Consider the following 14,791-nt stretch of genomic DNA (forward strand, 5'->3'; position numbering starts at 1 on the left):
CCTTTCAAGACTGGCAGGAATTAAGAGAATGTTATTTTGAGATGGTGTAGAAGGGTCTCAAGTGTTGCTTGAGACACTGGGTAAGTGTCTCCAAAGTCAGAGCTTTTGACAAAGCTATGGGTAAAACCAGCCAACTAGATTTCCAGTTACCTTACATGTATATTGTCCTCCACAAATACTGGTTCAGAGTCTACTTCATCATAGGAGATCTGAGGCTGGATCTGTGCCTGTGGTTTTAGTGTAATTTCTTCTGATTCATGCCAGAGAAACAAATTTTGATGCCTACTTTTATGTTAAGGGAAAATATAAACCTGGTGAGAGGCAGTGTTTATCACTACAAGTAGAAGGTAACGGTAACTTATTTTATGATATGCCTTGTGAAGGACCTACTTGAGGGCTGACTGGACACAAATGAAAGTGCATAATCCCCCCCTCTGAAGGGGAGATGGTGAGTAATTGGCACTGTAAATAAAACATGGGATAATGAGTGCTGTGAAGAGCAATATCTTCAGTGCACTGCTCAAAACTGTAAATATGAAATTAGTTCTTTCTGCTGTACCTCTCTGAGAGCAACGAAGGAGGGTCTGAACTCCTATGAATAAATCCTGTGAGGGGTTATATTTGCTTTTTAATCTAAGTGTATTTTTGAAGCTTTGTCAATAGTGGTGCCTCACAATTTGAATCTAATCAGGTCATGATGACTACTAGAAACTAAAATATAAAGGAAATTGTGTGTCCTAACTTCACAATATTGTGCCATTTAGTTCTGCAAATGCAGATACATTAAAGAAAACCTGAATTTATTGGCTCTAGAGCTTGGACTTGTATTAAAATGGAAATGCTTCTGTTTGCACAGGCTGATATTGCACCACTGATGGCTTCCCTTATTGGTGTGCCCTTCCCCCTGAATTCAGTGGTAAGAAATACAAACATTTTCTGTAACAGAAATACACTCATCTTAGAGGAGGATGGTTGGGGCCAAGAGTGGGGCCAAGAGTGAGAGGAAAGGTGATAGATTTGGTAAAGTGCTATATGGAGATTGTTTCTAGCTTTAACTTCGTATGTTTGCATCTGAAGTTCAGAGTGTACAAGATGACCTTTGTGGGTCCCTTCCAACTCAATGCTATCTGTGAATCTTTTTATGTTTGGGGTAATGTTTTCAGTTGGAGAGACAGCTGATTCTTACCTAATCTGGAACTTTATACTTTTGAGCTACATAAAAGGTTTTTGTTACTTGGTATTTTTTTAGGTGTGGTAAAAATGCAATATGGTTTGAATAACGCTTGATTTTGGCCATGAAACCTGAGCCAGTAAACAAGCTGGCTCTTGCAATTTAATGTTTAAGTATTTCTTTTTTAAACCAGTGTACTTTCTTGAGGTGATATCCTGTGCCTTTAATTTAGGGAACAGTGTGTGCCTTCCCTGAGATGGCTTTCTTTGAATTTGTTCCATAGATTATTACATAGTCCAGAAAGTGTTTCATAAATATCCAACTGACAGTTAGCATTATGTTATACTGCTTTCATGTTTCACATATAGAACACAGCTTTGCAGCACATTTTTCAAAATATTTCTTCTGGAGACTCTGCTCCAAATCCTGCTCTCGTTGCTGGTCATGAGAGAAAGCTGTGCAACATAGGGTGGCACCCGAACGGTTCACTTTCCCACCTAGAGCACTGTGTGAGTCACGCCCAGGAGAGGCTTTGGATGGAAAATTTTAGGTATTTAGAAATTAGCTTCTTATTAGAGGTTGAGATTGTATTACTGTGTAACATACAGTTTATTAACAACTCCCATTGTTTACCTTTTGTTGCATTCCTGTAGGGGCTGGGATATTATAAACTCTTGCTGTGATGTTGAGAAATGATGACAGAGTATTTTCAAAGGAGTTGCAGGAGTTATTTCAGCGTAATTTGAAGTATTCTTACTGCTCATTTAGCCTGCAGTTCAGTTAGAGAAATTCCTCTTTCTTCATTTAATATTATTTTATTGTGTATATGTGTATTTTTCTTCTTCAGGGAACTCTGCCTGTGGAATATCTGAACAATAGTGCTCATTTCAAAGCAGAGAGCATGTTTACCAATGCTGTTCAAGTTCTTGAGCAATTTAAGGTAACTCAACATATGGTAAAGAAAAATACTTCTTTGAATAACAGTTGTTGGCTATGTCTAAAATAATTACAGTAGGGCATAGAGTGTATGTAGCATGCTGTAATTCAGAGGATTGAAATTGAATGTGCATGCTGGCTGACGTTGATGGACTAGCTGTGAGCCATATCTGAAGGAGTTGGAAAGACTTGAATAAATAGTTTTTGGATAAGGAGAATGAGTATTCTTTGTATTGATTATTTATATAAATGCTGATGTTTACTGGTTTTAATGTAAACCTGCTTGCAGTGTGTACATAGAATCTGGGTGCTGATGCTTGGAAAGTATTACCTTTGCAGCAGGGGCTGGGAAACAAGGCTGTAAGTTAGGATGAATACACAAACAGATCAAAAAGGTAACCCTCCATTAAAGAAATTAAATTAGTGGTCTAATTAACTTTCAGCTACAGCTGTTTTATCTGGTTTACTCTGTAAGTGTTCATCTCTGGCTTTTCTGTCTTGATTCATCTAATATCAGATATTATATTGCAAGAACAAATACATGATCCAAACAAGACCCATGATGTTTCACTATGCTTATGAACTGTGGAAGAAGAAACGACCCCAAATGCAAAAAAATCTGAGTTTTGGCAAGACATATAAAACATATACAAACCAACCAATCAAAACTGAAACAAACCAGCAAACAAAAACCATATAGACTCTCTTTTCCACAGAGAGGAAGCTGAGAGAGAGAGAAAAACGTTGCTCTGCAGTCTCAGGCTGCGCCAGGGGAGGTTTAGGCTGGATGTTAGGAAAAAGTTCTATACAGAAAGAGTGATTGCCCATTGGAATGGGCTGCCTGGGGAGGAGGTGGAGTCACCATCACTGGAGGTTTTCAGGAGAAGACTTGATGGGGTGCTTGGTGCCGTGGGTTAGTTGTTTGGGTGGTGTTGGATTGGTTGATGGGTTGGACGCGATGATCTTGAAGGTCTCTTCCAACCTGGTTTATTCTATGTATTCTATGTAATCTGTGCAAGAATAGTTGGACAAGGATCTACCCTGGGAGTACCTTTTAGACATTAAAACCATCAAAATATTCTATCCCTAGGATGCCAGGTTCCACAGTGTAGTTTGTGTGAATACCAGGTTGGTAGCGTTAATGGGAGAGTTGCTTCCAAATCTGTGGTGGAAAGCTGGCATGTAGGAGGGAAGGTGACTGCTCTTTAAGGATGTGACTTGATATTGATGTCTTGGGGATTATTTAAAACCAGAAATGGCTCTGGTCCTCTGCTTCTAAAAGTTCACTTTTATTCGGTCATTTTATAGTGCTAAATTCTCTGGGTTTGTAGTTGGCTGGCTTTTTTATAGCATTGTTTGGAAGGATCACATGTGAATTTTCTTTGAGGTCTCTGCTGAAGCTAAAGTAGTGCACTGGCTTAGAGATGCCAAGTTGGTTTATATTTTTCCTGTGATGGACTGACCTGGCCACAGTTTGTACTCCCTGGGGAGGATGTTGCCTTCGATGGATAGGATGAGACTTGTGAGTTGCTACTTCAAGCTGTCAGGTTTTGGGAGCAGTGCTCTTAGAAAGTTCCTATCTGCACTTTATGGCAACAGTCAGCCTCAAGTCAGAATGCTGTAGAAGGCTTTAAAGATGTTCTGAAGGGCCTTGGGCAAAGTGGCTCTGACAGCATCAAAACTTTTTATGCTTGTGCAGGTTAATCAATCTAACAGCACAACTTTGGCACTGTTGCCACAGTGTGCTAGCTCCTCTCATGCATATGTAGTCCCCATTTGATCAAGGGAGGTCAGCACTGAAGTTTGGTAGCACTTCTAGCCCTATCTTCTCTTTATCCTGCAAACTCTAGACGTCCTTCTCTGAAAATTACTGAGGAGTGGTGTCATGGTTTAACAAGCAGACAGATTGCTCTAGTGCTCCAAAAAGGGGAAAAGAATAACACTCACACAATTGGATTGGATAGTGACGGAAAGCTCAACTGGAAAGGGAATTCACAAACCACAATGCTACAGTTACATAGTGGTGAGCATAGCAAAGCATATAAAATACAGTCTATGCGTAACACACAAGCTCATTAAGCCAAAGCTTTACACACAACTCCCTTTACGCCAGGCCAACCAATTCAGACTAAAACCTCAGTGCTGTTTCATCTGCCCACCTGGGGTTTGCCAAAACCCCAGGGCTCTTTCCCGCCCCCCCCCCCCCCCCCATAGTAGGCATGGACAGGCAAAGTTGTGCAGGAAATATTTGTCAGGCCTTGAAGGCCAAAGATGAGACTAGCCTGGCCTTGAAGGCTGCAGACAAACCTGGAACCATCCTTCCCCCTGACACACTGTGTAAGGTAGCTCACTGTGTCCAGGGGGAAGAGAGGGAAGAAAGGAGAAAGATAGTAGCTTTGCAGACAGATGTATAGGGATACAGGATTTATGGGAAGAGGTACACTATTTCCTGTGTCCACCCACTGGGCTGGACACTTTGGACGCTGGAGGTCTCAACTCTGTGGCCCTCTTACAGGCACCCATAGCCTGAAAGTGCCACGAGTCGTTCGCCATTGGAATGGGCTGCCCAGGGAGGTGGTGGAGTCACCATCCCTGGAGGTGTTCAAGAGAGGATTGGACGTGGCACTTTGTGCCATGGTCTAGTCATGAGGCCTGTGGTGACAGGTTGGACTTGATGATCTTTGAGGTCTCTTCCAACCTTGGTGATACTGTGAAGTGGTTTATTTTAACTACTTCAGAGCAGGTTTTGGTTTCCAGGAACTTAGAGGAGTTACACATGCAGGAGGATAACACCCTGTTTCCTGGATAATGTGTTGACAATGTAATTTCATTCTTTTTCCAAAGTCTTGGAACTCTTCTGTCATTTTAAATCTAATTCCTGACACAATTCTTAGTCTTGTCACAACTTACATATGCTCTTTTCAATGCAGGTTAAGATGTATCAGAAAAAGAAAACTACACTGTCATTTCTGTTCACACCATTCAAGTAAGTGCCTGCAAAAACTATATACATTATTTTTACCTGATTTTTCTTATCACTGTGGCATTTTGGTGCGATGCAGCAACAGAAATTTGGTCTCTTCAGTGTTTTGGGTTATTTTTTTTTCACAATAGTGTTGACTGAAACTTTGCACTAGAACTCTGCAATTAATTTCTGGTTTTAAAATCTGGTTAGAATTAGATTAAAAAGAAAAGAAAAAAAAAAGGACACAAAAACCAAACCAAACTTTCCTTATATTTACTTTTCTGTTGTGTTATTTTGCTTTTTGACACTCTAACTATATATAGACTGCACAGTAGTTTCCTTGAATTTTTCTTGCTGTATTTTTGTAGCCGTTCTTGGGAGATGTTAAGTCCCTGTAGAGTCAGGAAGTGTGATCTGTTCTTGTTTATAGGTATATAAAAGTTGAACTATGAATTGATTCTTCTGTGATTTAAATTCTAATGGAAAATAAACAAAACTCCTTGCATAGATTCACAGAATTGTTTTGTTTGGAAAAGACCTTTAAGATTATACTACTATGGAATCCTTAAGATTAGAAAAGACCTTTATGATCATAAAGTCTAACCATTATGTAACTACCAGATCTGATGCTAAATCATGTCCCTTAACACCACATCTATGCATCTTCTTAATACTTTCAGGGATGGGTTTTCAACCACCTCCCTGGCGTGCCTATTCTAGCATTTGATAACCCTTTTAGTGAAGAAGTTTCTTCTAATACCATATCTAAACTGCCCATGATGCAGCGTGAAGCCATTTCCTCTTATCTCGTCATTTACTACTTGGAAGACCAATATCTACTTTGCTACAGCCTCCTTTCAAGTAGTAGTAGAGAGTGAGAAGGTCTCCTTTCAGCCTTCTATTCTCCCATCTAAACAACCCCTGTTCCATCAGATGCTCCTCACTCTCTGCTTTAGCTGACCAAGCTTCAGCACCTTTCTTCCATGTCCTGGGTGAATTTCTACACCATGGCCTGGTTGATGTCCCACACCCTGTTTACCTGCTCAGTGCACAGTGACCAGGTCGCTGGGCTCCCTCACAGTTTCCTTTAAAGGTGTGAATGTGGTGGCCACTGTGTTGGCAATGCCCAGCCCTTGTCAGCCTGTCCCACGAGAGCTGCTGGCTCCTTAGTGCATCTCTCTGCTTCCCTGGCATTTCCCTACCAACAGAAAACTTCAAGAAACCCTCTGTAACCCCAGATCTCTTCACTGCTAGCCAAGCCACTTCCAAAGCAGCTGCTCTTGGTGACCAGCAGTTAGTTCAGATTACAGAAGGTTTAAATCTCCTGCCATTGTCCTGGGAATGCCCAGGCCTCATCAGCCTATTCCTGCAAGAGCTGCTTGCTCCTCGTGGGTGTCTGCTTCCCAGACCTTTCTAAAGGAAAACTGCAGGAAATGTCCTGTACACCCAGGTCTGTTCTCTCCTCTCATGGCCTGACCTGTTCCAAAGCAGCTGCTCTCAGCATTCATAAAAAAATCCCAATAAAATCTATTTGGGGTTCCTGGTGCTTAGTGTGGTGTTTTCCAGTGCTGTGAAGGAGTCTCTAGTTACTTGTCTATCTGTGAGCTCATTGTTGCAGTGTATGGGAGCAGTTCATGACCTACTCACCCTTCGGTCTTATCCAATTAAAGCTGCTTTTTCTTTGCTCTGTGAAAGGTTTTTGAAAGCTTTTCTGTGGGTGCATGTGATTGCTTTCAGTTCAGCTTTGGGTTTGTGAAATGCTCTGAGAATGTTTGGTTTTGTTTGGTTTGGGGTTTTTTTTTCACCAAGAGCAGCTGTATTCCTTTGGGAAATAAAACTGTTGTTAATTAAGATCTGTAAATCATAGGAGTGGTAAAAAGTACTTGAATCTGTTCCTGTGAAGTATGTTTAATTGCTAAATAAGATTGCTGTCTTTCTGAACAGAGATTTACTGTATTCTATACCGCTAGTTTTTTCAATGGGAAAGGTTCAAGATAGTCTCTGAGACAGGAGTCTCTGTCTTGGGTAGATAGTCAGGTCAATCCTGGGTTCATATTGAATGTTTTAGAACAAATTCTGAGTAAGAATGACAGGTGCAGTATCAAAGAGTTTCCTAATGTAGAACCAAAATGTCACATGGAAGGGTGGGTCAGTCATGTTTGCTATGAATTTTATTTCACAGCTTTCTTTTATTTTACCTTTCACCAAGAAATAACACTGATCCTCTCAGATAGGATATGTTTTTCATAATGGCTTTTGGTGGTTGTCCTGGTTCCACTGGGACAGAATCATAGACCAGACGTGATGTGCAGGCCACTGGCAGTTTAGTCAGGAGCTTAAGCTGGGAGGTGCTGAAGCCAGGGCAGCTGACCCAAGCTCACTGTCAGAGGTATCCATACCATAAACTATTGTTTGTTCTAAAAGGGGAACTTTGCCCAGGACAGGGGCTCCTTTTCCTCCTTCTGCTTACCAATACTGGAGGAGTTTGCTTATCATTCTGCTCCTGAGGACTGCTTTCCCACTTACTGTGGCTGCTGTGCATTCACTCAGCTGAGTATAACTGGGTTTTGGTACTAGTTTGGTACTTTATTTTGGTAGTTTGCTGGTCAGCCAGTTTTCATGTCAACCCATGGATGTCCTCTCATTTTCCTGACCCCCCTTCTTGGGTAATGAAGGGTCATGAGGTGGCAGAGCAACTGCTACAGTTTAGTCCTGATACAGGCTAAATGTAGATAGCAATTGATGAAAAAGGGTGTAGAAGAGTACAGTTACACTACCTTTATACAGAAGTTAAAGAGGCAGAGTTGGAGAGAGCTTATTTCTTTATCTGGTGTAAGAGCTCTCTTGGCTTACTGTGCTATGTTTCAGAGTAATTGGCAGTGGTATGGAAGTTGTGTTTCTGCACAGATATTCAGTACTTGGACTTGCAGCCCAGGTTTAATGGCATGCCTTGCTGTCCACTAGGACTCCAAGGTGTTTGTCCATGCTTTCCAGCAGGATGATCCCTAGTCTGTACTGATGCCTGGTGTTATTCCTCCCCAGATGCCAGACTCTGCACTCACCCTTACTGAACTCATGAGGTTCACCTTTGCCCAGCTCTGTAGCCTGTCCAGATCTTGTTGGATGGCAGCACAGGCAGGCTTCTGATTTTGTTGGAGAATCAAATTCCTGGTAGAAGCATGACTGGCACTATACAGGGAATGAAGGAGTTTGTTAGACATATGCCCTTTCCTGTTTTGATCTAAATTGCATCTCTCTCTGAAATCCATCTGTCAGAGGTGTAATAATGAGAATCATGCAACTGATCATTGTGTTCTGTGATAGAAACTTCAGTAGTGTCTACTTGAACAGGTTTGAGGCAGGTTAGAATCTGGACAGCTGTATCTACTAAAAGGATATGTCTGGCTGCCAGTAATGCCATTTTCATTTTGTCAAAGTGCCTTCATCAAGGAACAAATCTGTGTAAAAGTGTATCTTGAGGTTACCTGTGAAGCTGTTCAGAATACATTTCAGAAAGCTCAGCTGCAAGTGTCTCCCTTGCTGATATTGAATAATTGTTCAGAAGGCTTATCTGCAGTTCCAGTTGGATACCTGAAGGGATTTACTGTCTGAATTAAGTTTCCTTGCCTCTTCCTTCCTCTTTATAACATTTTTTTTCCCAGCTATGAAAGACATGTTTTCAAAAATTATTTGCTTAGCAAAAATCAGAAACTTTCTCCTCAGGATTCTGAGACATGCTTTGACCATCTGTGATGGTGTGAATCAGCAGGTACTAAGATGCCAGGTGTTTTAAAGGAAACAGGAAACATAAGGGAGGACAATTCTGAAGATTGCTGATGGAGGACAACTGATGTCCAGGATAGTGAACAATCTTTCTAGCTTTCTGACCCTTTGATGTACATTGAGGCAACTGCAGTGCTGGCACAGTTTGAAGAAGCGTGTGCCAAGGGGCCAGATGGTGCTTTTGCAAAAGCATTCCCAAGGCTGGCATCTCTGGGCTGTGAAGCTGATTCATCTCACTGTACTCAGCACTGGTGAGGCCACACCTCAGTTCTGGGCTCCTCACTATAGGAAGGGGCATTGAGGTACTGGAGCCTGTCCAGAGAAGGGCAGTGAGGCTCGGGAGAGGCCTGGAACACATGGCCTACAGGAGCAGCTGAGGGAGCTGGGGTTGTTCAGTCTAGTGAAGTAGAGACTGAAGGGAGACCTCATTGCTCTCTACAACAACCTGAAGTGAGGTTGGAGCAAGGAGGGGGCCAGCCTCTTCTTGGTGTCAAGTGACAGGACTAAAGGAAATGGTTTCAAGCTGGGCCAGGGGAGGTTTAAGCTGGATGTCAGGAAATATTTCTTCACTGAAAGGGTTATCAAACATTGGAATGGTCTGCCCAGGACAGTGGTGGAGTTGCCCTCCCTGGGGGTGTTCAAGCGGTGGGTGGCACTTAGGGACATGGCTTAGTGTTGACCCCTCAGTGCTGGGTTGAGGGTAGGACTGGATGATCTCGGAGGTCTCTTTGAAACAGATCTATTCTGTCATTCTATGCTTCTACAAGGAGCAGCAGGAAGACTATCCTAGTGAGGTGAATATATCACAGAATGTTAGGGGTTGGAAGGGACCCCAAAAGATCATCTAATCCAACCCCCCTGCCAGAGCAGGATCACCTATACCAGATCACACAGGAACGCACCCCAGTGGGTTTTGAATAGGTTTTAATATCTCCAAAGAGATCCCTGATGGGGCATCACTTGTTGCACTGAAATCCTCTTAACCAATTGATGCAATTTGATTATCCTGGCAAGTGCTAGAGATTTAAGATGGTAAGTTACACAAAAGCACAGGAATGCTTTTTATGTATGCCTGGTGCTTTCAGGGAAGGCTGTACTTCCAGCTGCTCAGGTTCTGGTGCCTCACGCTGAGATGGCAAGAGCAGTAGTTTAAGAACCATATTAAAAAAGAAACCCAAATAAATGAACAGATGAATTTCAGTGCTTTCTTTTCACTAGCTGTGCTCTTTCTGCTGAATGTCTTGAGCAGTTTGTATCAAGAGGTAGATTTTTTTTCTTCTCATACGAAAAAATCCCATACTGTCTTCATGCTGCATTGTCTTCATTTAAAGAGTGGACAGATATAATTTTACTCCCAAAAGAAGTAAAATAAAGATGCTCTCCTTAAGTTGGAGAGAAATACCTAATACATATACAGGATACCTGAAAAACCCCCAAAACTTCCCCCAGTTAGACTAAAACACAAGCCCTGGGGCTTTTTCTCCTTCTTCACCCCCACTCCCCTTTGTCTCCCTTCCATTAAGCCTAAACAAGCCAAAAATGTGCAGGAAAAATTAGTCAGGCCTCTGAAGGCCACAGACAGGACTCCTCCTCCTCCATATTACCAGATAAGGACTCCCTCTGGAGAGCCAGAAGGAGGGACAAAGACTGACTTGGCTTTGCTGCCAGCTTATAAAGAGATAGCAGAATTATGGAGTTGAATAACAATATTGCAATTTCCTGGTCCACCTCCTGGACTGTCTAGTCCCTGGAGGACTTTCGGTCTTTATGGTTAAGATTTCCAGTGCTTAACCTCACAACATGCATTTTTAAAATAACTTAATTGCTAGATACTTAATCTTTTTTTCTTTCTTTCTATGGTTTCTTCTTTTATTTTATAGACTCAAGTTATCATCTGCACAGTTGTATAGAAATGAATTGCATTTTCAATAGAATATTAGATACTTTAAATATTAATCAGTTAAAATGTGCCTTTCCCTCACTATGAAAATTTAACTCTTTCTCTTTTCCTCTCCACTTCAACATGAACTGAGATATAACTCCCTTACACATTTGCATGGATTTGATGCAAGTGTCAGTCGGGTAGACTAAGTCGTTCCACGTGATGGCGCATCATCTGGAAATGGTGATAGAAGACAAAGTAGTTCTGTTGTAATGTAGTGTCTTTGAAGATGTGCAGCAACTTCAAAGAAATGCCATATGCAGAAATCTCTTTTATTCCTTTCACTAATGAGTAGAGATGCAGCAGTACATTGTTCCCTCTCTCTGATGGCCTTTCAAAACTTAAATAATAGATATTTCCACCAATTTGACAAATGCAGCAAAGTGAAGTAAGTGATTTCTCCTCCATTAAGTGGGGCAGAGTCCCTGAAGATGGCAGTAAACAGTACATCCTTTGAAGCATCCTGCTTTTGTTTAAATAAATGGCATTTATTTAAATGTTACTATGCTGGAGATTTGTGATGGATGTGATCATGGATTGCAAAGCAAACGTTAAGGACTGAATGCCGCAGAATCACAGAATGTTAGGGGCTGGAAGGGACCTCGAGAGATCATGCAGTCCAACCCCCCTGCCAGAGCAGGATCACCTATACCAGATCAAGCTGGAATGCGTCCAAGCAGGTCTTGAATATCTCCAGAGAGGGAGATTCCACAACCCCTCTAGGCAGCCTCTTCCAGTGTTTTGTCACCCTTACAGTGAAAAAGTTTTTCCTCCTGTTTACGTGGAACTTCCTATGCCTCACCTTCCACCCATTGCCCCTTGTCCTGTCATTGGCCATCACCAAGAAGAGCCTGGCTCCATCCTCTTGGCACTCACCCTTTACATATTTATCAACATGAATGAGGTCACTCCTTAGTCTCCTCTTCTCCAAGCTAATGAGCTCCAGGTCCCTCAGTCTCTCCTCATAAGGGAGGTGTTCCACTCCCTTAATCATTTTTGTGCCTCTGTGCTGGACTCTTTCAAGCAGTTCCCTGTCCTTGAACTGAGGGGCCCAGAACTTGACACAATATTCCAGATGTGGCCTGATCAAGGCAGAGTACCGGGGTAGAACCTCTCTCAACCTACTGACCACCCCCCTTATGGTACATCTCAGAATGGCATTGGCCTTCTTGGCCACAAGAGATCATCAGGAAGAAAGGCTGAATCTCTTGATGTAGGGAAGTGTATTTCTAAGAACAGTTGCTCTCCCTGTCCATTTGTCTGAATATGTTGTGAATCCAGAGGACCCTTTATTTAGCAAAGGCACTGATTTATCCAGTATGACATTTCAGCCTGTTCCTTTATCCTGTGGTCAGGAGTAAGGACCAGCAGCTTCTTGAGAACCCTGGAAAGGCAGACTTTCTTTTTCTGCTTTGTCTCCACTGCGTTAACAGGTGGAAATCTGAGCCACCAGCTTGCTTCTGGAGCAGCTGGGACAAGCAGGCCGGTATGGGTGCCCTTACCCTTTTGGTACTGGGGAGGCAGACTGGCAGCCCTCTTGCCTCTACCTTCCACAGGTTTAGAAACCTGTGTATATATATGTGAACAAAAAATAGAAATGCACTGCTGTAGAGACACAAGTGCTGCAATAGAAATAATAGCTTAGTTTTATTTAATGGTAGATATATTGTCTCTTTGGAGAGGAATGAGTGCCTGTACTATGAAATGTGCATTCTCTGGCTAAAATGTCAGCTTCTCTTTCACTGAATGGACTGTCTGAAGCGCTCTGTTTAACACTGCTCCAGAAGGATGCAATCCTCTTAGAAAGCAGGCATCCTGTTGGTCTCAGCAGGATTTCAGGGTTTCAGCAGCGCACTCAGGAGATTTTAGTTTGTACATGAAAAGCTTACTGGCAGCAGCTTCTGTGCAGGAGAACCAGGCATAATTGGATTTATTATCAAGTAGGAAATAGGTAAGGAGCTAAGAGGCTAATGGATTAGATAAAATATCACAAGGCTTGTGTGTATTTCTCTATTTCCTTGTATAAATCCCTTTGGCCTTTTCTTGAAGCTTGTCAGGACTCATACAGTGAGGATGAGGGAAAGCATAAGCAGGTAGTGGGATGTGATGGGCAGAGAATGTTTTGCACTGGAGCATGAGGTGAGAGAATGCAGGGTGCATTCCGGATCTCAATAAGAAAGGTCCCCTAACAAATAGGTTAATATATAGCTGTTTAATTAAAGAAGAATATAGATAGCAAGTAAAATATTACATCCCTTCAGATGCTGAGTGGTATCCTGTATTCATGCAGCATCAGACGGAGTCCAGATGTGTTCTGCTATGGTGCTGCAGAGATCCTGTCTTTGGTGACATTCCCTTTTTTTAGGGCATTCAAGCTATTACATTATTTGCTTGCAATAAACCAACTCTAGTAATCACTTTTACTGTCAAATAGAGTAGGGGTTCATATGAGAACTTCTTGCTGCAGTTCTGGATAAAGCTGAAGACAGCCCTGCAGTGTAATCACCGGTACAGAGTGGGAGCTGTCTGCAGCTTCTGCAAGGTGGCTGGGTTTGTCCTGCAGCCAAGGATTTGTGCAGCACAGCATGGAGCTATGCTGGATGGGCAGCACAGGCCTGGGCCTATTGAGATTAACTGTCATGTGGATCACTGAGTTCTTAATGTAAGATGATCTCTTTGTCAGGTTTGGTACAGGGATCCCGGCCAAACACGTGTTTCAGTGGCCAGGGGGCCCAGCTGTGAAATACCTGCCCAAATACAGCATGTGCTGCCTGCTTTGAATACAAGTAGCTGAAAAATGATAGCTGTGCTTTAGGTTTGGCATGTGGCATTGCGGACCAGAGGCAGACCAGTGTCACAGCATTACATATCCAGAAGAGTGCAGATATCTAGGTCCAGCTCCAATTCATGACATAAATCCATCACACATTTTGCAAAGGTGAGAGCATTTTTATTTAGAGTCAGCACATGGCCTCTGCACTACTGAATTAGAAGAGTCTTTAGAAAGAGTGAATTTCCTTTCCTTCAAGGATCTTCATCTTCCCTATTGTTGGAAGCATAAAATAGTGGAATATTAACCACGGGCAGCGTTGCTGATAAACACATGGTGCCCAGAGCAGGCACAGAGGCTGGGTAGAGACCTGGTGGTCTGTGCTGCCATGGCAACAGGGAGAATTCTTCTACTTATTCCCTGCAATACTGCTGAGTTACACCAAAACCAAGAAATGTTTTGTGGAACTGATATGGAAACAACTGTTTGACCATCAGGAATGATGGCTTGACCGGTCTCACCAATACACTCTGCACTATAGTAAATAACAAGGTATAAATATTACCCAAATGTCATATCTAATTGAAGACTGAGAGTTCAATACCAAACAGCAGGAAGAGATTGGCAGGTTTGTCCCCCCAGTAAAAGGGACATCTTTTGGCAAGATTTGTGCCCTCCACTACACTGAGTGCTGCCCCAGGAGATGGAATGTGTGACTGTAATTGTATTTTAGAGCTATAGAGCTATTCTGTTATTCACTGGCAATCTTAAAGAACCTCTATATGTTGCATATGAATAAACTGTACCATTCAAGCACCCAACTGCCTCTTTTGAATGCAGCCAGACCTACAGCAGGCAGGCTGTTTGTGCATCTGGTGTCGGGCCTACAGTCACAGGAATAATTGGCATATCTCTTAAGAGATAAGTTCAGCTGCTTCTAGCCTCTCTAATCTCAGGACTGGCTATAACACACAAGGGGATTTGTCTCTTACCAAGTTTATCCTTCTCTAAATGCAGCACTTATCATGTACTTTCCAAGGCTGCTGCATTATGTCCTGCTGGCTCTTTAGGTACAAGCCCTGCCTGTGCGAGATCCCTGCTTCCAATTTCCCAGTTCTGCTTTGAGTGGGCTGGAGGGACTGCTTCAGAGCATGGCCTCCTCCCTCCTGGCCTCTGGTTGTTGGCAGCTCTTGCTGTAGTCGTTTGCATGCAAATCCACTGTGT

The 14,791-nt window shown here is 42.5% G+C and overlaps 1 protein-coding gene across 1 annotated transcript in view; it reads left to right on the plus strand.

Moving 5' to 3' along the window:
• PIGN (phosphatidylinositol glycan anchor biosynthesis class N) overlaps positions 1 to 14,791 on the plus strand; it is a 100,697-nt gene that overhangs the window by 27,523 nt on the left and 58,383 nt on the right. Inside the window, exons 9-11 of the mRNA XM_009900824.2 lie at positions 857 to 916; positions 2,019 to 2,111; positions 5,038 to 5,093. Of these exons, the coding sequence (XP_009899126.2) occupies positions 857 to 916; positions 2,019 to 2,111; positions 5,038 to 5,093 (209 nt within the window). The remainder of the gene's footprint in view (positions 1 to 856; positions 917 to 2,018; positions 2,112 to 5,037; positions 5,094 to 14,791) is intronic.

The sequence above is a fragment of the Dryobates pubescens genome, chromosome 9, assembly GCF_014839835.1.
Source record: "Dryobates pubescens isolate bDryPub1 chromosome 9, bDryPub1.pri, whole genome shotgun sequence".
Classification (NCBI taxonomy): Eukaryota; Metazoa; Chordata; class Aves; order Piciformes; family Picidae; genus Dryobates; species Dryobates pubescens.